At 45.7% G+C, this 25,771-nt stretch overlaps 1 protein-coding gene across 2 annotated transcripts in view; it reads left to right on the plus strand.

The window, feature by feature from the left end:
- LOC139234943 (phosphoinositide 3-kinase adapter protein 1-like) overlaps window positions 1–25,771 on the plus strand; it is a 128,956-nt gene that overhangs the window by 47,492 nt on the left and 55,693 nt on the right. Inside the window, exons 4-7 of one of the 2 annotated variants that reach the window (XM_070865916.1) lie at window positions 10,819–10,963; window positions 15,442–15,584; window positions 21,333–21,465; window positions 23,484–23,680. In XM_070865916.1, the coding sequence (XP_070722017.1) occupies window positions 10,819–10,963; window positions 15,442–15,584; window positions 21,333–21,465; window positions 23,484–23,680 (618 nt within the window). The remainder of the gene's footprint in view (window positions 1–10,818; window positions 10,964–15,441; window positions 15,585–21,332; window positions 21,466–23,483; window positions 23,681–25,771) is intronic. The other variant, XM_070865917.1, reaches the window with a different exon arrangement.

Here is a 25,771-nt window from a genome sequence, read left to right on the forward strand (position 1 = left end):
AAGCCCAGTGTCGGAGGGGTGGGAGTGAGGGGAGAGGGTGAGGGAGAGCCCAGTGTTGGAGGGGTGGGAGTGAGGGGAGGGGATGAGGTATGAGGGAGAGCCCAGTGTTGGAGGGGTGGGAGTGAGGGGAGGGGATGAGAGGCAAGGGAAAGCCCAGTGTTGGACAAGCAGGCAGGCCTCTCCTCTCTCGGGGTCCTCTTGCCTCCTGTCTATTCATTAAACGTTCACACTTCAGTCGGGCCTTGTGTCGAAATCTCGACCTCCGATAAATGACTCCGACATCTTCAGCTCTGGCAGAAGTTTCTTTAATTTACTTGCTAGCAAGGGAAAGCTCACACTCAGTCAATGGCTAAGTGAACACCTTCGAAATGGTACAGTTTCACGAGATATTTATACAATAAAACCCAAGTTATGGCCTCTCCCTGTGTATTGGCTCTGTCTCGCAGTCAGTGAATACAGATAAAGAGTTCATTACTACATCCTTGTCCTGACATGGTTTCCAGATATTTCCTTTTGTCAGGGTTATTAGTTGGCCAGCCGGCCATCACTCGGTGAGAGTGTGGTAATGAGCTATTACCTGCCTTGCATTGTGTCAGGATGGTCCAGTTTCCTAGTCAGTTATCTTTTTGCATCAAATGGATGAGGTCTCTACAAGAGATAATGGCTGGTGGTTTGAGTACTTCGAAAAGGGTGGGGTGGAGTGACAATAGGAGAGCACCATGGGGGGGGGGGGTACTTGTCTCAGCAGGACTTGCCTCCTAGCTGTCTGGGGGCTATCAGCCATTTCAAGCCAGGTTTAGCTGTTTATGCAAGCCGACTGCTTTATGCAGAAATTTCTGGAAGGACCAGGACTCCATTTTGTTATACAATGCGAAGGGCACAAAAATACCGTGTGGTATCAGCTTAGATAAAAATACATTTCCACACTTGACTCCAGTGGTTTCCGTGCTCCACCGCATCCACAATCTGACAGCTCAATGACCCTCATTGCTGCTACGTTTGTTTGCCCCACAATGGCAGGGGTTTTCATGGCCTTCCTCTACTTCCCCCAGGCCTATCTTTCGTTCTGGCCTGTTGCTGGGTTAGGTCTAACCTACACCTTGGATTCTCTCTGCTCCCTTCCCCGTGTATTGGCTCACAGGTCTAACTCCTAGTCATCCCAACGGTTGCCAGACCCACCCTCCCAAGTTCCAGCCCTGTGCTTTCTCTGCACGACCCAGGTACCAAGCTCTGGTCTTAAGCCAGTTGGCAGGCGTGCTTGCTGAATTTACTCTTTTTTTTTCATTTTGTTGCTCTAAAGGTCAGAGGACACACACACACACACTCAGCTGTAGCAATGGCAGGATCCGATCTTTATTGAAACTTCATTCTACACAAAAACCAGTATGACATTTACTGAGACATATATAGAAACATAGAAGTCTACAGAAGGAGGCCATTTCGGCCCATTGTGTCCGCGCCGGCTGACAAAGAGCCGCACGGCCCTCGGTCAGCAGCCCCGAGGATTACATATAAACCCATGAACAATGGCAGAAAGGTAAAAAGCACCCAGCCCAACCAGTCCGCCCCACACAACTGTGACACCTCTTACACTGAAACATTCTACACTCCACCTCAATTGGAGCCATGTGATTCCCCTGGGAGAGGCAAAAATCGTTTAAAAACCCAGGCAAATTTAGTGGAAAACAAATCTGGGAAAATTCCTTTCCGACCCATCCAGGCGATTGAAACTAGTCCAGGAGATCACTCAGGCCGTATTCGATTCCCTGCAGTACTTACCATCATATCTGCACCGGCCAACAAGATGTTATCCTGTCTAATCCCAATTACCAGCTCTAGGTCTGTAACCCTGCAGGTTACTGCACTTTAAGTGCCCATCCAACCATCTCTTATAAGTGGTGAGGGTTTCTGCATCCACCACTCTTCCAGGCAGCGAGTTCCAGATTACCACAACCCTTTGCGTAATGAAGCCCCCTCCTCAAATCCCCTCTAAACCTTCCACCAACTACCTAAAAACTATGCCCCCTCGTAATAGACTGCCTCCACCAATGGAAATAGACCCTTACTATCCACTATGTCCAGGCCCCTCAATATTTTGTACACCTCAATGAGGTCTCCTCTCAACCTCCTCAGTTCCAGTGAGAACAAACTCAGCCTATCCAATCTGTCCTCATAACTAAGATTCTCCATTCCAGGCAGCATTCTAGTAAATCTCCTCTGCACCCTGTCTACTGCAATCAAGTCCTTCCTATAATACGGCGACCAGAACTGCATGCAGTACTCTAGCTGTGGCTTAACCAAAGTGTTATACAATTTAAGCATAACTTCCCTGCTCTTATATTCTATGCCTTGGCCAATAAAGGCAAGCATTCCGTATGCCTTCTTAATCACCTTATCCACCTGGCCTGCTACTTTCAGGGATCTGTGGACAAGCACTCCAAGGCCCCTTTGTTCATCGACACTATTAAGTGGCCTATCGCTTAATGTGTATATGCTTTCCTTATTAGCCCTCCCAAAGAGCATTACCTCACACTTCTCTGAATTAAATTCCATTTGCCACTGCTCTGCCCATGTGACCAGTAGATTGATATCCTCCTGCAGCCCATGACTTTCCTCTTCATTATCAATCACACAGCCAATTTTAGTGTCACCTGCAAACTTCTTAATCATACTCCCTATATTCAAATCTAAACCATTGATATATACCACAAAAAGCAAGGGACCCAGTGCATGCTTCCTGCTTTTGAGACATGCACCCCAATTCTGGTGTGAACTGCTAAGAGTGTTTCCTTACAGTTCTTATACTAGATGTTGCCTTTGATCACTAGATTCTAGGCATACTACCAACAAATCATGGTACATCAAAGGTACAGACGAATGCTACAGAAAAACAACTTAAACTAAACAACCAGCCACTCACCCCTCTTGAAAGTGTTTTATTGCCGCAATAAAACCTTCCCCTCCCTAAACAGAGTTATCAAGTTCACACAATCTAATATAGAAACATAGAAACATAGAAACATAGAAAATAGATGCAGGAGTAGGCCATTCGGCCCTTCGAGCCTGCACCGCCATTCAATGAGTTCATGGCTGAACATGCAACTTCAGTACCCCTATGGATGAATGACTCTTACACATCTGACCACTTGAACTTTTAACCCAACATGTGCTATCTCACAGACTGCGCAGAGAGCGAGGTGTTCAGGTAATACGGACTTTCGCTCCCACATTCCCCCGATTTTTCTCTCTGGCATTATCTATTAATACTATAATGCACTGAAATATCAAGTAATCATGGACTTAAAAGATTCCTCCAGTTCTCCTAACCATTATCCATCTTACAAATATTCTTGCTAAGTATCATTTCCCACTAGCTTTTAGTCATCCCAATTTCATTTTGATCTCCACCCTGAAGTTTAGAAACCCAAATCCTGTATCCCACCTTATTTTTGATTTCAGTTCCTCTGTTGGGTACCAGACCTTCTCACCTACGCTTTCCTAACTTGCAATATAAATATGCCTCGATACCAAATTTAAAATCCTTTCAAGAATCATACCCATGTGTTTTATGTTGCTCAGGGATTCACTCGCACAGCTTTTCCTAACCCCAACACAAAAGCAAAATACTGCGGAATCTGAAATAAAAACAGAGAATGCTGGAAATCTCAGCGGATCAGGCAGCATCTACGGAGAGAAAAGCAGAGTTAACGTTTCGGGTCGACAACCCTTGGTCAGAAAAGCTGAATGTTCGACAAGAGCACATTCTTAAGCACTGAAAGGGGGAGGGGAAGAAAGAGCAAAAGGGCAGGTCTGTGATCGGGTGGAAGGCAGGAGAGATTAGAGAGACAAAAGGGATGGCTGAATTGAAATGGTAATGATGGAAGTCAGAAAGAGGTTAATCTGGATAGGGTGTGAATTGCATAGTAATGACCAGCTGCCATTATAGACAAAGAGGAAAGAAGAAAAAAAACATAAGATGGCGGGGGGGGGGGGGGGGGCAAGGGAGCCAAAGATGGCCAGAGGTTATGCTCTGAAATTGTTGAACTCGATGTTGAGTCCAGAAGGCTGTGAACTGCCTAAACAAAAGATGAGGTGCTGTTCCTCGAGCTTATGTTGAACTTCGTTGGAACAGGGGAGGAGGCCGAGGATGGTTTTCCTAACCCTTGCTTGACTTCCTGAAATTCATTCATAATCATCTAAGAAAATTATTTTCGAAAAATTCCCATTTACTGCCATTCCATCTTATTCAGGAGCCCTGGAGAAACTTTACTGTCCAATACAAAATGATCATGACTGTTGTGTATGGAGAAAGAGTCAGACTGAACGCTGTGAGCTCAAAGCAAAGTGTGACCTTAGTCTTTTATTGCAGGTCTCCAGAGTGCCTCTCCAACCTGTGAAGCCTCCTTAAATACCTGTGCTCCCAAGGGATTATGGGATCCCTTGGGACTCCAGGGGATGAGCCCTCTGGTGGTTGTACAGTGTAAATACAAGTCTACATATAGATCAATTACCAATTAACCTCTTCCCGAATCGATCCAAGTTATAGAGCAAATCAGTCTGCAGGATGAGGGATGTTAGTTATCTTTAACATAACAGTGTTCCCTCCAAAAACGTCTTTGTTACACAGTTTAAATGGAACCACATTGACTGGACCTTATCAAAAATAAAATGTAATTATTCCATTAAATTTCCGATACGTTTCCCTCCCCGACTGCTTGAGCAGCAACTCATGTCAATTTATCTAATCAATTTTAATTTCTCAAAAAATTATGTCCAGGCTTGTGATTTAACAAAAGAAAAAAAATGTATTTGCAATAACATTTGGATGTTCCCTCTTGAGCAGTCTTCCTTGGAAGACAATACTTGACTCCAAATAGTTAATTTGAAGCATTAAAAAAGCAAAGTCTAAAGTCCAATTTTGTCATCGTGTTACAACATCCGAGATCCATCACTGTCTGCAGATAAGAACATTACTGTAGCTCCCACTGCAGTTTATCAACAAAGTTCAAGCTCTGGAACACCATGAAGTCATTTCTAAGTCATCCAAAACTCAGCAGCCCGTGTACTAACTCGCACCAGGTCACGATCACCCATCACTGGATTATTTTGTCCTCACTGACCTACATTGACTCCCAGTTAAACAACGCCCCGATATCAAAATTCTCATCCTTGTTTACAACTCACTTCATGGCCTCGCCCCTCCCTATCTCTGTAATCTTTTTCAGCCTCACAACCGCACAAGAGTCTGCACTTCTCAAATTCTGGCCTCTTGAACATCCCTCATTATAACTGTTCAACCATTGGTGGCCGTGCCTTCAGCTGCCCTAAGCTCTGGAACTCTAAACGTTTCCGCCTCTCTACCTCTCTTTCCTCCTTTAAGACGCTCGTTAAAACCTACCTCTTTAAATAAGCTTTTGATCATCTGCTTTAATTTCTTCTGTGGCTCGGTGTCAAATTTATCTGTTTGTCTGCAGCACTGCTTTGAAGCGCCTTGGGACGTTTTACTATGTTAAAGGCACTATATAAATAAAAGTTATTATTATTATTATAATCAAAGAGCCCCTCTTGGTAACCTTGCACCATTGACACTCATATGGCCCACTGCTTGAAAGAAAAAACAGAAAATCCATTGTGGCTTTCCAGCAAGCCCAATGGATTAATTCATCATTTGTCAATTTTCAACTCACCTGTCACTGTGGGAAATATCCACTCAAATTCAAAAACTTAACATTTAAAAATGCCCAAGATATTTACATCCATCAATACAAAAGTTGCTTGCAGAATTAAAAAGAGTTCACAGCTGCTTGTGAAAAGAGTAAACTTCTTTTTCTGCATTTCAAAAGTTGACAAACACAGACACCATCAATCAGTGTCAGCTTCTGTCACACAAACTCTCAGCAGCTTTTCAAGTTTAAAAAAAACCTCTTGCCAAATACAAAAACTTTTTGTAAAGTTTTTGTGCCTTCAAACTTGCAAAGATCCCGATCAATTCAATTCAGCAGGTAAAAACATCAAACATCTTCAGTAACACCACTACAAACACTCTATGAAACAACTCCACACACAACAATAACATTCCCGTTTTTACCCCTGCTTGAAATTGTTCAGAAATGTTTTAAATACCAATTGTTGATGTGATTGCCTCATGTCTGGAACTAAAGGCTTTCACACAATTTACACCAACCAGAATTTCACCATGGCCATAATAAAAGTCTGGTTTTAATAGGTTAATTAACCTCAATAACTCCAATTTAATTCAGACCAATATTTCAAACTAACCAGTACTACTTGAAAAAGAAGGAGGAACCACAGCCAGTCACAAAGAAACATTCACACATGCTTTTTTAAAAACTTTAACATTCACATTGAAACATCAAAAGAAAAATCTGTAGAAGAGTAGAAAAGACACACTATCTTCCCTTTTCTCCTTTATTCCAATACAACTATTTTATCCTTTCTCTTAAACAATTTTCAATTTCTGATGTTTCCTACTGAATCCCATTCTGTACCGGTTCAAAATCTTAAACTCGCAGTCAACCAACCAACAGTCGGCAAACAAGTCTGTTAATTCCTGCACAGTTTTTAACACTTTTCTCTGGTATATGGGAGGAGTGTAACAACATAGAGTAATGGGTGACAGAAATGCTGAATATTCAGTCGAGAGTCCCAGTCCTTCTCTCGGTACACCCTTCGGAGCTTCTGCAACTGCACCTCTCAAATTTTTCAAAGTTCCAACTTCCATTTCGCATCCTTTTAGATCGTGTTTCCAACTCCCATATTTTAGCTTTTCACTGAACATCTCATAGTTCTGAGGCAGCCCGTTCCTACAGAAACATTGTGCTTCTGAGCAAGCTTCTCCCACTGCTTTCATCTCTAACTGTTCAGTAATTGCTCCTCGTGCATCTGGGCTGATGGGGTACTGTCTCTGAAGAGGGGAATCCCCTTCCTCCAGGATCACCTCAATCTTCATTTGTCCGATGGACCTTGTGTCAATTTCTACAGCTGCCCTTTGCCCTTCCACACAAGCCTCGATAGGCCACCCCTATCCTGAAACCAGGGTCCTAAAGGGAACAACATATGTGGCATCCCGATAGCAATCATCCCTCACCTGCGGAATCTACCCCTGACCTCAGCAACTGGACCGAGGTATCAGTCCTGTCGGTGACTCTTGCTTCCTTTTCCTGATGCTTCAACTTTTTAAATGGTCTAATTCTGTAGCCAGTCCTTCCCTGTCCTCTATCAACTGACGGGTCGGGATCCAGGCATCACCTGGTCTTGCCCCTTTTATGCGACTCCTCGCAGGATTCATCCACTCAGGCCCTTCGTTCCATCACTGTAACCCCTGTCTCACTTCCATGATTGAAATTCCTGCAGCTCTCTGACACAAGCTTTCTATCCTTGGCAACCATTTAGCAAAACTATTGTCCCCACCCCAGGCATCTACTTCCAGAACTACTGACTGGGGTAGGAGAGTCAAAATGATCTCTCGATGTGTTCCATCCCCGTAATGACTGATATCAATCCAATTACTTCCCAAACTTTTACACAACTGGAATATACGTTCCCCTGCTTCTCTGGGTCCTTCCCCTGGTAATAATGCAAGCCGCTTTATTAACTGTGGCCCTGAGTAAGCACCAAAGATCGCAACTATTATTCTACCAAGCAGGGACCTGGTATTTGTTTCAAAACCTACTACCATTCCTCGGTGATTCCCTAAAGCTTGTAGAATCGTGTGAACCCTCTGTTTCTCCGATATGTTCCCTGACTGCCACCATCCCAGAATATTACACCACCATTGGGCAAACTCATTAAAATCCTGAAGCGGTGCAGGTCCCACTTCATTAAGGATAGTTCTCATGTCCTGTAACCCCTCCTCGCTTATACCAGGAATCCCCCAAACCACTTAAGGTGGTGTTCCCTTCACGAGCTCCAAAGGGAGTGGAAGATTCATGATCGTGCTCTCGCCTTGTCCGCCCGAACGTGCTTCCCCCACTCTCCGCATTACCGGAAAGTCGTGTGTAATGTTGCAGTGAGTGAAGCGTCTGAGGAACCGAAGAGGCATCTAACTGCTCCACATTTATAGCTAACGTTGCCATGCCAACCACACGGGTTCGAGACTCCGAAGTCGGAGAAGACAAAGGAGGTGGGCGTGCTCCCTGTCCCTTAATCCCCTTTTCAACTCTCGGACCTGGGGACTCCACCCAATACCACCCAGCTTCATCAATTTCTGTCTCCGCTGGGCAAGCCAATACCACCGTCTGCTGCAGTTTAAATAGTCCTTGCTCTAGATCTTGATTACGGTTCTATTCATCAGCAAGATACTGATCCAGCATCAAAATAGTTCTGGCGGCCCCAAATGCCTGAAATCGGCAACTCTCTACTTCTTTCCCAGCTGCTGATAGCTGCTCTCTGAGTTCTGAGACTTCCCTATCTCTAGCCTCAGCCTTTTCTCCTAACTTTTGAATCCTCAGCATTAGACACTGCAACACTAACGCTTTTCTCTTTCTATCACTTTTTAACTCTAACACTTTAATCTTTTTTAACCAGACACTCTCCACTAAGGCCTGTTGTGTCTCTCTCCATCCTCCTGTCATTGTTTCCTGTTCTATCCCGTAAGTTCCCCTTTAGACTCAATCCATTCTTTCAGAATGACCGGCCCTCACCTGGAAAATATTCCCTGATCCTCCCATTGCTAACTGGAGATACCTTTAAGTCACGACAACTAAGAAAATACTCCCTCCTCGAACTGATGTGTGGGAAACACTTCCTCGAACCAACTTCAACTTTAACGAGCTTCACGTCGAAACAACTCAGTCAAACAAAATTTGGGAAAATCACATCGGGCTCACCAAGATGTTGGACTGCTTTCTTGCTCTTTTTTGTTTTGTTGCTTTAAACGTCCGAGTACACACTCTCTCATTGTAGTAATGGCAGGATCAGGTCTTTATTAAAACTTCATATTTACAAAACCAGTATGAGTTACTGAGACACACACTTCACAAAACCAGTGCACGCTTCCTGCTCCTGAGACATACACCCCAATTCTCGTGTAAGCTGCTAAACCAATATTTTCTTACATTTCCGATACTAGCTTTTGCCTTTGATCACCACATTCCAGGCATATCACCAACAAATCATGATACATCAAAGGTACACACGAATGTCACAGAATAACAACTTAAACTGAACAACCAGGCTCTCAACCCTCCTGAAAGTGTTTTATTGCCGCAATAAAACCTTCCCCTCCCTTAACAGAGGTATCAAGTTCACACAATCGAATATGGCTGAATCATTTGAACATGCGACCATTTGAACTTTTAACCCAGCATGTGCTACCTCACAGACTGCGCAGAGAGCAAGGTATTCGGGTAATACGGACTTTCGCTCCCACACCGAACACACTGGGCTTTAACAACTTTAAGAGAGGAGGGTTGAATACATCAGTAAATTAAAATGTGTGAGGGCCACACAGAGACACTGGAAGACCATAGAAGCAGGAGGAGACCGTTCAGTCGCTCGAGCCTGCTCTGCCATTCAGTCAGGTCATGGCTGATCTGCACTTGAACTCCATTTACCCGCCTTGGCTCCATATCCATCGATACCCTGCCTAACAAAAGTCTATCAATCTTCTTTTTGAAAGCTCCAATTGTTCCCCAGCATCCACAGCCGTTTGGAGGAGAGTTCCAGATTTCCACGACATTTTATGTGAAGAAGTGCTTCCTGATTTCATTCCTGGATGGCCGAGCTCTAATTTTAAGGTTATGCCCCCTCGTTATTGATTCCCCCACCAGAGGAAATATTTCCCTCTCTCTCTCTACCCTAAAAATTAATTTCAACATTTTTAACACCTCGATTAGATCTCACCTAATTGTTCTTTTTACAGGGAATACAAGCCAAGTTTATGGAACCTGTCCTCATAATTTAATGTTCGAATCCCCTGTGTAGATAGAGGGGAGTCCAAGGAAAGTGGAGACTTACAGAATGAGTGATGGACAAAGAATGGGAAAGGAACTGGGCCCAAACAGAGAAATACCCCCCCACACGGAGTAAAGAAAGACTTTTATATAGCATGTTTCACGATCACAGGATGTCCCAAAGCGCTTTGCAGCCAATTATTGGGGTGTAGTCACTGTTGTAATGTGGGAACCAATTTGTGGCAAGCTCCCACAAACAGCAATGTGATAATGACCAGATAATCTGTTTTAGTGATGTTGATTGAGGGATAAATATTGGCCAGGGCACCGGGGATAACTCCCCTGCTCTTCTTTGAAATAGTGCTATAAGATCTTTTACATCCACTTGAGAGAGCAGATGGGGCCTCGATTTAATGTCTTATCCAAAAGGTGGCACCTCTGACAGTGCAGCACTCCCTCAGCACTGCACTGGAGTGGCAGCCTAGATATTTGTGCTCAAGTCTCTGGCGTGGGATTTGATCCCACAACCTTCCGACTCAGAGGCAAGAGTGCTACCCACTGAGCCACAGCTGACACATAAAGTTAGCGAAAATCATGCAGGGAAAGAGAGAAAGATAGTGAGAGGGACACAGGAAGAATTAGAGAGTGGGAAATAGGTTAAAAAACAGTTACAAGAAGAGGGAGAACTATCTTCTTCTACACAACTGAACAAATTATTAGAGCTGTATGTTATTAGGTATCACACACATGTGTTACTGGATAGAATGATCCTGCATATCTTGTATAATAAATTGTGTGCCACATATTCTAATCGCCCTCGCTTGAATGATGAGCAATGCCTCGGGAGGTTCACTAGTGTTGCCACAACATGCTGAAGGTTCTAAATATTCGTTTTTCATTTCAGGTACCGCAGCAGATTTTTGTCATTCTCAAGATCAAACTGGACAGCAAAGTCAAAAGTGAAATTGACTTTTCATTGGGTGTGAAGGCCAGGATCCGGGTTCCGGCACAGTTTGTGAATGAGTATACACTGTCTGCAAACGCACCAGGTGGGACCGACACTCACATTCACATTCAGTTTTATTTCTTGTTTTTTTTTTAGCCAATTTTTAATCCAGTTCCTCCTTCGTCTCCTGTTGTACGATTCCTCATGGGAACCTTGTCAAAAACGTTCTCAAAATACAAGTATTTCCTCAACCACTGCAACAGTAGTCTCCTTACAAACACTTCTGCAAGTTAGTTCAACCATTGGCGGCTGTGCCTTCTGTTGCCTAGGCCCTAAGCTCTGGAACTCCCTCCCTAAACCTCTCCACCTCTTTCCTCCTTTAAGACACTCCTTAAATCTATCTCTTTGACCAAGCTCTTGGTCACTTGCCCTAACATCTCCTTATGTGGCTCGGTGTCAAATTTTGTTTGATAACGCTCCTATGAAGTGCCTTGGAACGTTTTGCTACGTTAAAGGCGTGATATAAATGCAAGTTGTTGTTGTAGTTAAGTACAACCTCCCTTTCTTAAACCCATACTGTCTGTTCTTTAACCAATAACCTCCTTTTCTTAAACCCATACCGTCTGTTCTTTAACCAATAACCTCCCTTTCCTGATCCCATGGTGTCTGTCATTGAACAATAGAAACAGAGGTACCCAATAGATGGAGTGAAAGTGGCAGAAGGGCGACGGGCAGTCACAGCAAACCCGTCATTTTTAATATCGAGATGGTGTGGCTATATCGAAGAGTTTCTAGTTTGCGCCAGAAACACATATTGGGAAATTGACCCTCCCAGCCAATGATGTGCCTGGTTATTTCACTGAACAGAAATCACGGTCTGTGGAGGGGTGAGATTTTTCGACATGCGCTGGACTTGCCCTATTTTCTATACCACGTCGTGCTTTGTGCACTTAATTAACCAGCACCTTCCTAGACGGTAGTGCTTACACCTTCCTAATGGTCCCTCTGGGGAGGTAGTACAGTGGTTATGATACTGGACCAGCAACCTAGCCGTTACGGGTTCACAATCCCACCAATCCCGGCAACTAAGGAAACTGAATTCAATGAATAATTCATGATAAAAACCGAACTGGTTCACTAATGTTCTTCCGAGGAGAGAATCTACCACCTCCTACCAGGTCTAGCCCACATGTGACTCCAGTCCTACCCAATGTAATTGACTGGGTCCCCTCTAGGGCAATGAGAGATGAGCAATAAATATGGCCTGATCACTTTTCCCTGCATCCTCTCTGATACTAATATGTGTGGTGTGGTGTGTTGACCAGGATTGAACACCGTACTCCAAATGTGATCGTAGCAGGGATTATAGACTGCTGATTAACTGCTGGAAAAAAAATGCTGGAGACACTCAGCAGGTCAGACAGCAGAAAAAGACTAAAAGACTTGCATTTATATAGCACCTTTCATGACCACCAGACGTCTCAAAGCGCTTTACAGCCAATGAAGTACTTTTGGAGTGTAGTCACTGTTGTAATGTGGGAAAGGCGGCAGCCAATTTGCGTGCAGCAAGCTCCCACAAACAGCAAGGTGATAATGACCAGATAAGTTGTTGTCTTGAGTCAGAACGAAGGGTCCTTACCCGGAATGTTAACTGATCTCTCCGCATTTCTGCCTGACCTGTTGAGTATTTCTGGCATTTTTTGTTTTTGTGTTAGATTTTTAGCATTTGCCGTTTTTTTTGCTCTTGGTTTATAATCTCAGCAGACGAAGGTCAGGAGTTTCCTCCACAATCCTGTCCAGAATCGGGCGTGATTGCCGCAGGGACTGAAGGAAGATGTGGGCAGTGAGGCCTAACCCAGCCTCAACTCCTACTCCATATTTCCCTCCCAGGCCACTGTTGCAGGGAATATCGCTGGTCTCTCCTTCCGTGTCTGCAGCATGTAGATGGTGATGGTGGCTGGAGCAGGGCCCAGATCCCCAGCGGATTTCCCTCCTTGTCTGTCTGTGTTACCATGACTTCCTGGTGTCACCATGAAGATAGACTCCTACTGTTAATGTATTTGTTTCATGGGTTCTTTGCTTAAGAATTCATAGCAGCACATTGCTATTACAAACCAGTTGGTTTATTAACAAAAGGTTTAACAATCACACTACACATTACCGGTTCATCCACCAAGCTCTCAACCACCTGCCTCATTGTGGATCCTCCGAATCCAACTAGCTGGGATTTTATTGAGTCTTGTGAACATCACATGACTGGCTAAGCCACTCACAACTCAACAGATCTACAAACCTGTGAGCATCCCCACAAGTGCATACATTACACCTAGGAAGCGGTGTTAGCACTCCACATTGGACAGAAGATGCCCACTCGAACGAGAGGACCTTTTTTGCGGCCTTCTCTCCCGCTATTTCACCCCCCCAACATTTACCTGGTGAAGGCCCTGGTCCTAGCCAAGGCCTTCAGTGGAACGTAGCTCCGATCTTGGGGCTCTCTGCTTCCCATTTTGTAATCAATGTCTGATCCAGCTGAATGAGGCTTCAGTGTGACTTGGTCAGTTCTGAAGGTCCCGTTAAACTATATCGTAGGGAGTTCCACAATCTGCTTTATCTGCACCTGCAAAGAATTCAAGGAGATTGTCCGCCTGGATTTCCCTCTCCCAAACTCGTGCTGGCTGATTTTAGGTTCACTACACAGAAACTCCTCCAGTCTGACTCTAACAGTTGCCATTATTTACTTGTTACAGATGTTAGGGTAATGGGCCTGCAGATGCCACATTCGGATTTCATATCCTTTTTAAATTGAGGCAGTACATTCGCTTCCAATCAACTCACTGGTGTCCAAAGATTCATCCGTGACTGGAGCCAGTGTCCTGCAAATTCTCTCCCTCACACACACTCGTCTCCTTCAGTATCCTGAGATATACACCACCAGAGAGTTGTTTCTCTTGAGTCCCTTTGCCTTATTGACGTCCGTGATGTCCCCCATCCTAATGTTATTCTCTCTGATACACACTCCGGGAGTGTGTTCAGTTCACTTTTACTTATCTCCAGTTTCAGTGTCACTTTATGATTATTGCTCTATTTATTCACTTTGCTCGATGCTTATTTGATTTGATTGGATATCCGATTGGGAGTTTAAGACCTTATTTCTGCCAGTCACTAACCTTTGCCTTTGCTTGGAGATGTGATGTTTCCGAGGTAACGCTTGCAAGGATTGATAGCACATCAACTGCACCAAGTAATGTGAATGAATCAAACATACCAATGAGGAATAAGTAACTGACATGAAACCGAGTGAGCAAACTTCTCAATTTCTTTTCCAAGTTATCATTCATTAACCAGCAAGTATCACAACAAGACTTGCACAAAGTTACCCATGCATTAGCCTAGCAACTTTTGAGGTACTTTTTTTTTTCCAAGTTGAGATTTACATTAACAAACTAATAAGGAACTGAGCCACCAACTAACTCCGACCCTCAGCACTTAGTGAGAACTCCTCAACTCACTCCGCACCAACATTGTCAGCCTTCACCTTCCCTGAGTTATCTTTCTCATCCATCTTCCTAACTGCTGTTGTCTGCAAATACCAGCCTATCGCCAACCTCTTCCCATATGTCTTTTCCCTTTCCTCCTTTTTTCTTTACAACCTCATCCCAGGTGATGATTCCACCATTCACACCCTATCTAGACTCATCTTTTGTTCCCTAACTTGTGCCATTACCATCTCATTTTTGCCCATCATCCCTTTTATCTCTCAAATCTCTCCTGCCTTCCACCCTATCACAGACCTTCCCCTTTTGTTCTTTCCTTCCCTCCCACTCTCAGGGCCCCTGCACTTCCTTAAGATTCTGTTACATCTCGAACTTTATAGTTCTGACGAAGGGTCACAGACCCGAAACGTTAACTCTGTTTTTCTCTCCACAGATGCTGCCTGACCCGCTAAGATTTCCAGCATTTTCTCTTTCTATACCGCCAATCTACCCTTCCTCTCTAAGGCCTTTGAACACATCTTTGCTCCCCAGCTTTGTACCCACCAGTCCCTGTGTGATTTTCTCCAGCCTGGTCTTTGCCCCACTCAGCGCCAAAGCAGCTGTTATAGTTGGCTCCCATTGGAAGTTTCGGGTGGTGGGGGGGAGATCTGTGCTCCCAATGCTCGCAGCGAGTGAAGGTTGGAGATAGGGCCACAGAGTCGGGAATACAGGATCACACAATTCCCTCCTGCCTCAAATGCCAATTCCAGTTCCTAAGCACTTACCTTTTGTGCCTCCCCATCACCTCCTCTAACTCCTCTCCTACTTCCTGCTCGGGTCCCAACACTTCCCGTATAAAATACCCTGGCTGTTTGGTTCTATAAACGTTATTAATAAATGTAAGCTGGGTGCTATTACTGATCTCCTACTACATTGGGAGGAATTATGATATCATCCAACATTTCGAGATCAAACGCTTGAACCTCAAAATAATTATTGAATGGTAAAATGTTCCTTCGAAATCAAGCACTTTCCTAACGCAGATGATAATAGTGGTGTTATGCCTTTCATTCTGCAATATGTAACACCTTTGCCTTGTGTTGGACAGACATGCCTCCTGGATTGATTTCACTCACCATATACTCAGGAGATTTGAAAGTAAGTTCAGCAACTTTAATCTACTACACTGACATGGAAGACATTGAAAACCTCCTGAAGAATACCATCAATCCTGTGGAATTCATGTGCCAGGTAACTAGTTTAACATTTATGAAACACATGTAAACTAGTCAGCAAAACAGGGTAGCACCGAGTCCGAGAACCAGGTTTATCCCAGCAAGACTTCCGAGAGGGTGCAGAGGAGATTGACCAGAAAGGTCCCAGGGATGAGGGACTTGAATTACGTGGAGAGACTGGAGAAGCTGAGATTATTGTCCTTAGAGCAGAGAAGGTTAAGGGGAGATTTAATAGAGGTGTTCAGAAACATGAATGGTTTTGATCGAGTAAATATAGAGAAACTGTTTCCAGGGGCAGGAGGTTTGATAACCAGAGGACACAGATTTAAGGTAACTGGCAAAAGAACCAGAGGTGAGGATGAGGAATTTTCTTAATGCAGCGTGTTGTTGCTTTATGGAATGCACTGCCTGATAGGACGGTGGGAGCAGATTCACAGTAACCTTCAAAAGGCAATTGGACTTGATGGAGAAAACTTTGAATGGCTGCAGGGAAAGGGCAGGGGTTGGGTCGAATTGGATTGTTCTTGCAAAGATCCTCCTTCTGTGCTTTGTAACAATTCTAAGGATCAACTGAACAAGAATAATCTCTTGATATGATTTGATTGACAATGTTATCAAACTGTTTTAATAAAAAATAAAAGCTGAATGGAGAGTGGGCGGGGTCGGTCCGGGGGCGGGGTCGGTCCAAGGGTGTTTGATGGGACAGTGTAGAGGGAGCTTTACTCTGTATCTAACCCCGTGCTGTACCTGCCCTGGGAGTGTTTGATGGGACAGTGTAGAGGGAGCTTTACTCTGTATCTAACCCCGTGCTGTACCTGCCCTGGGAGTGTTTGATGGGACAGTGTAGAGGGAGCTTTACTCTGTATCTAACCCCGTGCTGTACCTGCCCTGGGAGTGCTCGGTACTGACACTAGGTGCCTAGAATGAATTGTGTTCCAGTGCTTTGTTACTTTCAGCACAAAATTTACCCAAAAAGTAAAAGATTACATTGTGGTTGGGTGTCTGTGGCTGACTCTGGCTAGTGAAATTGTGTGTAGGTGTCTGTGGTTTTAAGAGCTTGCTATAGAAGTTAGAATAAAGTTAGATGAGAAATGGAAACTGCACTGGAGTTGTCTGAAAGGGGAAGTGTCACCACGGAAATACCAGGAGGAAGTGTCTATTCTAAGACTTTATCGACTGGATCGACTAGGCTTATATTCACTGGAGTTTAGAAGGATGAGAGGGGATCTCATACAAACATATAAAATTCTGACGGGATTGGACAGGTTAGATGCAGGAAGAACGTTCCCGATGTTGGGGAAGTCCAGAACCAGGGGTCACAGTCCAAGGATAAGGGGTAAGCCATTTAGGACCGAGACGAGGAGAAACTTCTTCACTCAGAGAATTGTGAACCTGTGGAATTATCTACCACAGAAAGTTGTTGAGGCCAGTTCGTTAGATATATTAAAAAGGGAGTTAAATGTGGCCCTTACGGTTAAAGGGATCAAGGGGTATTGAGAGAAAGCAGGAATGGGGTACTGAAATTGCATGATCAGCTATAATCATATTGAATGGTGGTGTAGGCTCGAAGGGCCGAATGGCCTACTCCTGCACCTATTTTCGATGTTTCTATGTTTCTATGTTTCTCTGTTTATTGACAGAAACCATAGACCCGGGAGGCTAAACCTGAGAATGTTGTTACATTTGGAGGGCGGCTGAGTTGAGGTCTTTAGTGTCGGAATGATGCCTCCATGTGTAGATTGTACAGGTGTAAAAGTAATGCTTTTTGTTGGGAAGAAAGGATTTTAGCAGTATTTTGTCTTAGCATTTAATGTGCTGGATTTGTTTTGAAACCAGTCAGAGTTTCTTCTCCTGATTGCTCTCCAGCTGGACATTGGCTGAGGGCAGGACCGGACCAGGCCAGACTCATGACCTCCAGAGCAGAACACTCTGGGCAGGAGATTAGACCGATTGCAATCTAATCTGCCCGATACTGTCCTTGACCTATGCAAAGCTGGGGACTATCCAGTTAGATCATGGTTAGAAAATTCCACTCCAGAGATTTGAGCACAAAATCCAGGCTGATACTTCAGGGCGGTGCTGAGGGAGCGCTGCACTGTCGGAGGTGCCGTCTTTCGGATGAGACATTAAACCGAGGTCCCGTCTGCCCTCTCAACGTGGATGTAAAAGATCCCATGGCACTATTTCGAAGAAGAGCAGGGGAGTTATCCCCGGTGTCTTGGCCTATATTGGTGTGGGCATATTGACTGCTGCGTTACAACAGTGACTAACTTCAAAAGTATCTTTATTGGCTATAAGATGCTTTGGGACATCTTGAAGTTGTGAAAAGTATTATATAAATACATTTCCTTCCTTCATTTCCTTCTTCCCTTCTTTCTTTTTCTTTCTGTTCTTTTCATAACATTCTCTTTCTTTCGTTGGAAAGTTGGTTGGCGTGGATTTTGCCATCCAGTTGGCTTGTGTCCATCCATGCGAGGGGTCATTCACTTTCCCTGGCCTTGGATCCAAATATATCTTGAGTTGAAGAGTATTTAGAAAAAGGTGGATGAGTGTTGTTTACAATCTCATACAGTCATAAACTCTGTGATTAAGGCAGTCGCTTGCTTTGTGCTTTATTTAAGCTGGAGCGGAGGGTGCCTGTATGAAACCTATGCCTCCTCTGATCTGATGCTTTGATCAATTTATTCGAGTGGATTGTGGCTTCTTTGATGCTTCACATTGCTGTACATCCACTGTAGACATGCTCCAGGTTATAGTTAGCCATGAATGGAGAGGAATGCCTCAGCTTAACTTCAGATGAACGTTCTGGCAGCTCGTCAATATCTCGTCCAGAATGTCACTCTTCGTGAATGAGTCTAGCCATTGAGTGTGGGCAGGCTTTTCAACTGTGGAGGGAGTGCTGCCGAGCCCTCGTCTGTAAAATCCACACACAGCCTTTCCACCTTGAGTCCTTCCAGTAGTGGGTGGGACTTCTGCCCATCCTCTGACCCAGCTGCAACCCTGACCCATTTTCCTGGATCGGTGCTGATGGCCTCGTAGGATTCCCCAGGAAGCACACAGGACGTTCAACAACAACAACAACCTATATTTATATAGCACATTTAACGTAGTGAAACGTCCCAAGACGCTTCACAGGAGTATTTTGCGATACAAATTTGACACCGAGCCGCATAAGAATGTTCCCAATGTTGGGGAAGTCCAGAACCAGGGGTCACAGTCTAAGGATAAGGGGTAAGCCATTTAAGACCGAGATGAGGAGAAACTTCTTCACCCAGAGAGTGGTGAACCTGGAATTCTCTACCACAGAAAGTTGTTGAGGCCAATTCACTAAATATATTCAAAAAGGAGTTAGATGTAGTCCTTACTACTAGGGGGATCAAGGGGTATGGTGAGAAAGCAGGAATGGGGTACTGAAGTTGCATGTTCAGCCATGAACCCATTGAATGGCGGTGCAGGCTCGAAGGGCCGAATGGCCTACTCCTGCACCTATTTTCTATGTTTCTATCTATAAGTAGAAATTAGCGCAGGTGACCAAAAGCTTGGTCAAAGAGGTAGGTTTTAAGGAGCGTCTTGAAGGAGGAAAGCGAGGTGGAGAGGTTTATGGAGGGAGTTCCAGAGCGTGGGGCCTAAGCAACAGAAGGCACGGCCACCGATGGTTGTGCGATTATAATCAGGGATGCTCAGGAGGGAAGAATTAGGAGCGCAGACATCTCGGGTGGGTCATTTCAGGGTCAAATATGTGACCAAGATTGCGAACAGTCCGGTTCAGCCTCGGGCAGGAGTTGGGGAGAGGGATGGAGTCAGTGTCTAGGGAATGGAGTTTGTGGCGGGGACTGAAAACAACGGCTTCGGTCTTCCCAATATTCAATTGGAGAAAATTTCTGCTCATCCAGAACTGGATATCGGACAAACATTCTGACAATTTAGAGACCATAGAGGGGTCAAGAGAAGTGGGGGTGAGGTAGAGCTGGGTGTACATGTGGAAACTGAGGCTGTGTTTTCGGATGATGTCACCAAGGGGCAGCATGTAAATGAGAAATAGGAGGGGGCCAAGGATAGATCTTGGGGGACACCAGAGGTAATGATGCGGGGGCGGGAAGAGAAGCTGTTGCAGGTGATTCTCTGGCTACGATTAGATAGATAAGAATGGAACCAGACGAGTGCAGTCCCACCCAGCTGGACGATGATGGAGAGGTGTTGGAGAACGATAGAGTGGTCAACCGTGTCAAAGGCTGCTGACAGGTCGAGAAGGACGAGGTGGGATAGTTTGCCTTTGTCACAGTCACAAAGGGGCAGAGCGGCCCCTGATAAGGGAGCTGCAGGCACGTACGCACTTTGAAACAGACTGGAGAGAGAAGGGAGGCCTCTTCCTTCATTCCCACCACCAAGTTGGGCCTAGAGACACTTTGCACCAGGCAGTCCTGGTGAGCAGCAGTAACAGGGATGGACAGGAGGGAAATGGGATGGGAGGGCCCATGAGCCCCTTGAGTATAGAGGATTAAAGGGTGATCTAATTGTGGTGTTTATGAAGATTAAAGGATTTGATAGGGTTGATAGAGAGAAACTATTTTCTCTGGTGGGAGAGTCCAGGACAAACTTAGAGTAGCCAATCCCTCACTGCCGCAACCGTGGATTCCCTCCCCTTGACCCCACTTGGACTCTCATTGGTCATCCCTTCCCAATCGCCACATGCTATTGGAGGCCTAGGGCAGGGCCTGACTCCAGCTGGAGTTCCTTCTCTCCCTCCAGCTGGCCTGAGGCCCAGAGCTCCCTCGGGGGGAATGTAGTGGCCCCTTCTCCCTTGAGCTGGTCCCAGAGACCTACCCGATGAAGATGGAGCCATCCTCCCAATCTTTGGGGGATATCTCCAACTCCCTTTGCGATCTCTGCATTCCTCCATCTCTGACCACTTGGACATCCTCCACTTGCTATAACCGCGTAGGACCCCGAGTCACACATTTACGGGACGTAACACCTGTTCCTGGCAGGCGACCTGGACGACTAAAAGACGAACTGAACCAATATGGCATCTGGTGCAAAATTCTGAGGTTTTATATTGAACTCTATGCCAGAAAAATGGACGCCCTTGAGTTCTCCTCCAGAGAATCATAGAACCTGCCCTTCAGCCCTTCACTCCTGTACTGGTATTTGCCTCCACCTGAGTGAACAATCTAATCCCAGTCCCCTGTTCCCTCCCTATATCCTTTCTTACTCCTCTTTTTCAGGCAAGTACAGGTTCAACCTCCCTTATCCAGAACTCCCTTATCCGGAACCACCCCTCGTCCAGAACTATTCCAGGCCACTGGATGGCGCATGCGCAGAACTCCGACATGAACAAATTGAAGTCCTTCCTCACTGCCGACTCACGCAATCGCTGGCCTGACCCCGCGATCCACCGCCCCCCCCCCCCCCCCCCCATCCCCCCATGATCTCCCTCTGCCGCACTCTCAGCCCCAAGCCAGCCAGCCCCGATATCCTCTGGGCTCAGTACCTATACCATCCAATTTAACGTGACCACCCCTCATCCGGAAAAGTCCCTTATCCAGAGCAGGCCAGGTCCCAAGGGTTCCAGATAAGGGAGATTCAACCCGTATCAAGGTTTCCTGCGTCTACACTGAAATTGTTCAAGTTTCAAACTGAGTCAATGAAGAAAATTGTTTCTGTGTCAGGACTGCAAACAAAGCTGCAGCAACACTGCTATCAATTAATTCTTGTTACAGGCACATCTCTCCAATCTAAATATCTTTGTGTATTGTGCCTGCAGGCATTCTGTATTATACCATATAACCGAGAAACACTGGACAAACTACTGACAGAGTCCCTGAGGAGAAACATGCCGGCTAATGGACTGCACATATTTGGAATTAATCAGTTAGAAGAGGATGATCTGTCTACAAGTGGGTACTCGATGTTGTTTGTAGACTCGAGGGAGATGTAGGGATTGAATGTAAAGAACCTCCATGATCCATAAGATCAGTTGGACTCTATCCTCAAAAAACTCTAAAGGGACACTGGCACATTGGAGTGGACACACCCCTTTAATTTCCCCCATCCCTTTAAGTTTCATGTACATGTAGCTTTCCACTTCCACCATTGGTGGGCTCCAGTGCCTATTCAGTCTGTACCTGAAGCCGTGCTAATGAGGTGACCAACAGAAATGGGGGCAAGCAGCTCACGTCCATTGGAGACTGGCTAAAACCCACTGGAATATATTTGCTTCATGGGTTCCTTACTTAATAGCAATGTGTTGCTCTAAATTCTTAAGAACCAGTTGATTTATTAGCAAAGGTTCAACAATCACACGACACATTACCAGTTCATCCACCAGGCTCACAACCACCTGCCTCATCGTGGATCCCCCGAACCCAACTGGCTGGGGTTTTATTGAGTCTTGTGAACATCACGTGACTGGCTAAGCCACTCCCAACTCAACAGCTCTACACTATTTTAAAGTAGAACATTAAATCAAGTCGCCCCTTTTGGCAAGGACATTAGAACCCACAAATTTCCAAATAAAACCAATAGCTCTATATTATTTTGTGTGAAACTATAATTCAAGGGGCGCTAAAACCGACAAAATAAATCAATTAAACTTTTGACGTTAATGGATCAAATTAAAATTTGATTGTCGGGGTGATGATGCATTCCAGTCCCTCTGGCGCCCACTTCTCACGGAAGGCCACGAGCGTACTGGTGGACACCACGTGCTCTATCTTCAGGGACACCCTGGCTCGGATGTAACCGCGGAAGAGAGGCAGGCAGTTGGGCTGAACAAGCCCCTCGACCGCCCGCTGCCTGGACCGGTTAATGGCCACCTTGGCCATGTCAACAGCTCGATAAACCAATGAGCATCCTCACAGGTGCACCCACCACTGCCTATTCAACTATAAACTGCGCACAAAGCTGAAAACGTAGACCAGTGAAGGTTGAGGGGTGATCTGATCGAGGAGTTTAAAATGTTAACATGATTTGATAGGGTAGATACAGAGAAACTATTTCCATGAGTGGGGGAGTTCAAAACAAAAGGGGTTTAACTTTAAAATTAGAGCCAGGCCGTTCAGGGTGATGTCAGGAAGCACTTCTTCACACACAGGATGGTGGGAATCTGGAACTCTTCCCCACCCCCAAAAAGCTGTTGAGGCTGGGGTGTCATTTGAAAATTTCAAAACTGGGATTGATAGATTTTTTATGGGCCAGGGTGTTAAGGGTTACAGAACCAAGGCAGGTAGTTGAAGTTGAGGTGCAGTTCAGCCATGATCTCATTGAATGGCTGAGCAAGCTCAAGGGGCCGAATGGCCTCCTCCTGTTCCATGGCTGTCAGTTCTTTGACCATGAAGGGACCTGCCTTCATCCAACTTCCAGGCACAATGCCAGCAGAGATCAGTGGAGAGCTATCGGGAATGGGGGGGCCCAGCTGATTTATATTTTACTCTGCCTGGCCCAGGACAGCTGAGGCCAAACGTAATGCCCCAACTGAGCTGAGGGAAACCGGTGTAGACTGGGGTTATCCAGTCGGGGGTGGAGGAGGAAATGTATTTGCTTAAGAATTCATAGCAACAAATTGCTATTAAGAACGAGTTGGTTTATTAGCAAAGGTTTAACAATCACACTACACATTACCAGTTCATCCACCACCTGCCTCATCGTGGATTCCCCTGAACCCAACGGGCTGGGGTTTTATTGAGTCTTGCGAACATCACATGACTGGCTAAGCCACTCCCAACTCAACAGCTCAACCAACCTGTGAGCATCCTCACCGGGGCATACATTACAGCGGGGGCAATATTAAGAGCAAACTATCAAGGAAGGGTTTTATTGTAGTGAAAGTGAAAGACACATTTCCAGTTCTGTTTCTGGAATCTTGTTCAGCCTGATGGGTGGCAGTGCATTGATGAAGTGTTTAATGTTCGCACAGCTCAACGCAATACGGAGCTCCCAACCTTGCTTCACTTTGCGGCCAGGTATGGTTTAAAGAACCTGACTGCCCTGCTGCTGCAGTGTCCGGGAGCGCTGCAGGCCTACAGTGTGGCCAACCAGCACGGCGATTACCCAAACAACATCGCCGAGAAGAACGGGTACGGAGACCTGCGGCAGTTCATGGACGAATACGTGGTAAGGACTCACCTGTGATAAGGACATGGAGACTGCTGCTCAAGTCTGCGCAGCCCATTCCTCCCCTGTGTTAAGGGGCTTCATCTTCTGATTACCCAGCACAGGTGGGTTGGGGGTCCCTTCACTCACCAGCGGTTCAGCTGGCAATTGGGACTTCCCACTGAGAATGTACACTCTCAAAATCAGCCCTGAAGCCTCCTAACAACACTGTGTTCTATTTTAAATCACCCCATTGTTTTTGCATAGAACATAAGAAATAGGAGCAGGAGTAGGCCATTCGGCCCCTCGAGCCTGCTCTGCCATTTAATAAGATCATGGCTGATCTGATCATGGATCAGCTCCACTTCCCTGCCCGCTCCCCATAACCCTTTATTCCCTTATCGCTCAAAAATCTGTCTATCTCCGCCCTAAATATATTCAATGACCCAACCTCGACAGCTCTCTGGGGCAGAGAATTCCACAGATTTACAACCCTCTGAGAGAAAAAATTCCTCCTCATCTCAGTTTTAAATGGGCGGCCCCTTATTCTAAAACTATGTCCCCTAGTTTTAGTTTTCCCCTATGTGGAAATATCCTCTCTGCATCCACCTGGACTCCACCTGGACTCCAGCATTTTCCCCAACGACAGTTGTTAGGCTAACTGGTCTATCGTTTCCCGCCCTCCGTCTGCCTCCTATCATAGAATCATAGAAGCTTACAGCACAGAAGGAGGCCATTCGGTCCGTCATTCCTGTGCTTGCTCTGAGAGAGAGCAGTTGTGCTCAGTCCCACACCCCTGCTTTTTGTCCGTAACCCTGTAAATTCCTCATCCTCAAGTGTCTGTTCAACTCCCGCATAAAATTATTTATGGAATCCGCTTCCACCAGCTTTTCAGGCAGAGCGCTCCAGATCCCGACAATTCTTTCAGTGAAAATATTTCTCCTCATCTCTGTGCCAAATCTTTCTCCAGTGGTTTTGAATCTATGACCTTTGGTGATTGACCCACTCGCAAAGTGGCACGAGCCAACGCCTGTTGCTCGGTGAGTGAGAGCGACGGGAGGGGTGGAGAGCCAGTGTGGAGGGCAGCTCTGTAAGATTAGGATCGCAGTTCACACACACATACCCAAAAAGTCTTGGGAATTATAAGGCACTTTATTAAGGGTGCTGCAGTACAGCAGGACCTGGGGGTCCTGGTGCATGAAACACATGCAGGTACCAAGATAAGAGGAGACTAATTGATGTCCTGTTTCCGACTGCTCTATTTTTGATCGGGTCGGAGGAGCGGTGAGAGATCGGGGCTCAGGAGAGGCGTGAGTTTGGGGCCCAGAAGAGGCGAGGGCCCAGGGGCAGCACGGGCCAGCCCACACTGCGATATGTGTGCGCGCTAGGTCCATGCTGCAGAGCTGGTCTCCAGTCGTCCTGGTTAATCCTTGCCACTGGACCAAGACCTCGCTCTGTCAAGCCCGTGTGGTGGCTGGTGTGCAACGGCCACCCCACGTTAAAAAAATCCACGCACAGGCATCCTCCACCCTTCGACATGTAGTTCAGGACCTGGAATATTAGGTCCTTCATTGAAACACCTGTGAACTCAACCCTTTTTGGTGTGGAAGCAAGTCATCCTAGCTTCGAGGGACTGCCTACGATGATGACAGGAAATAGTTTTTCTCCCTCTACTCTACTTTATCAAAATCTCTCATCATCTTCAAAGCCTCTATTGGGTCACCTCCTCACCTTCTCTGTTCCAAGGAGAACCGTTCTAACTTTTCCAACCTGCTAATTGAAGTCTCTCGTCCCTGGTAACATCCCGGTAAACCTCCTCTGTACCCTTTCTAAGGCCTTTACATCTTTCCTGAAAGGTGGTGCCCAGAATGATCCACAATACTCCAGCTGAGGCCCAACTAGTGATTTATAAAGTTTGAGCGTGATCACTTTGACCCCTCTGTCCTTGCAAACTACCGCCCTATCTCCAACCTCCCTTTCCTCTCCAAAGTCCTTGAACGTGTTGTCATCTCCCAAATCCATGCTCAGCTTTCCCGGAACTCCATGTTTCAATCCCTCCAATCAGGTTTCAATCCCTCCAATCAGGTTTCCACCCCTGCCACAGTACCGAAA

Source organism: Pristiophorus japonicus, chromosome 22 (genome assembly GCF_044704955.1).
Source record: "Pristiophorus japonicus isolate sPriJap1 chromosome 22, sPriJap1.hap1, whole genome shotgun sequence".
NCBI classification, from domain to species: Eukaryota; Metazoa; Chordata; class Chondrichthyes; family Pristiophoridae; genus Pristiophorus; species Pristiophorus japonicus.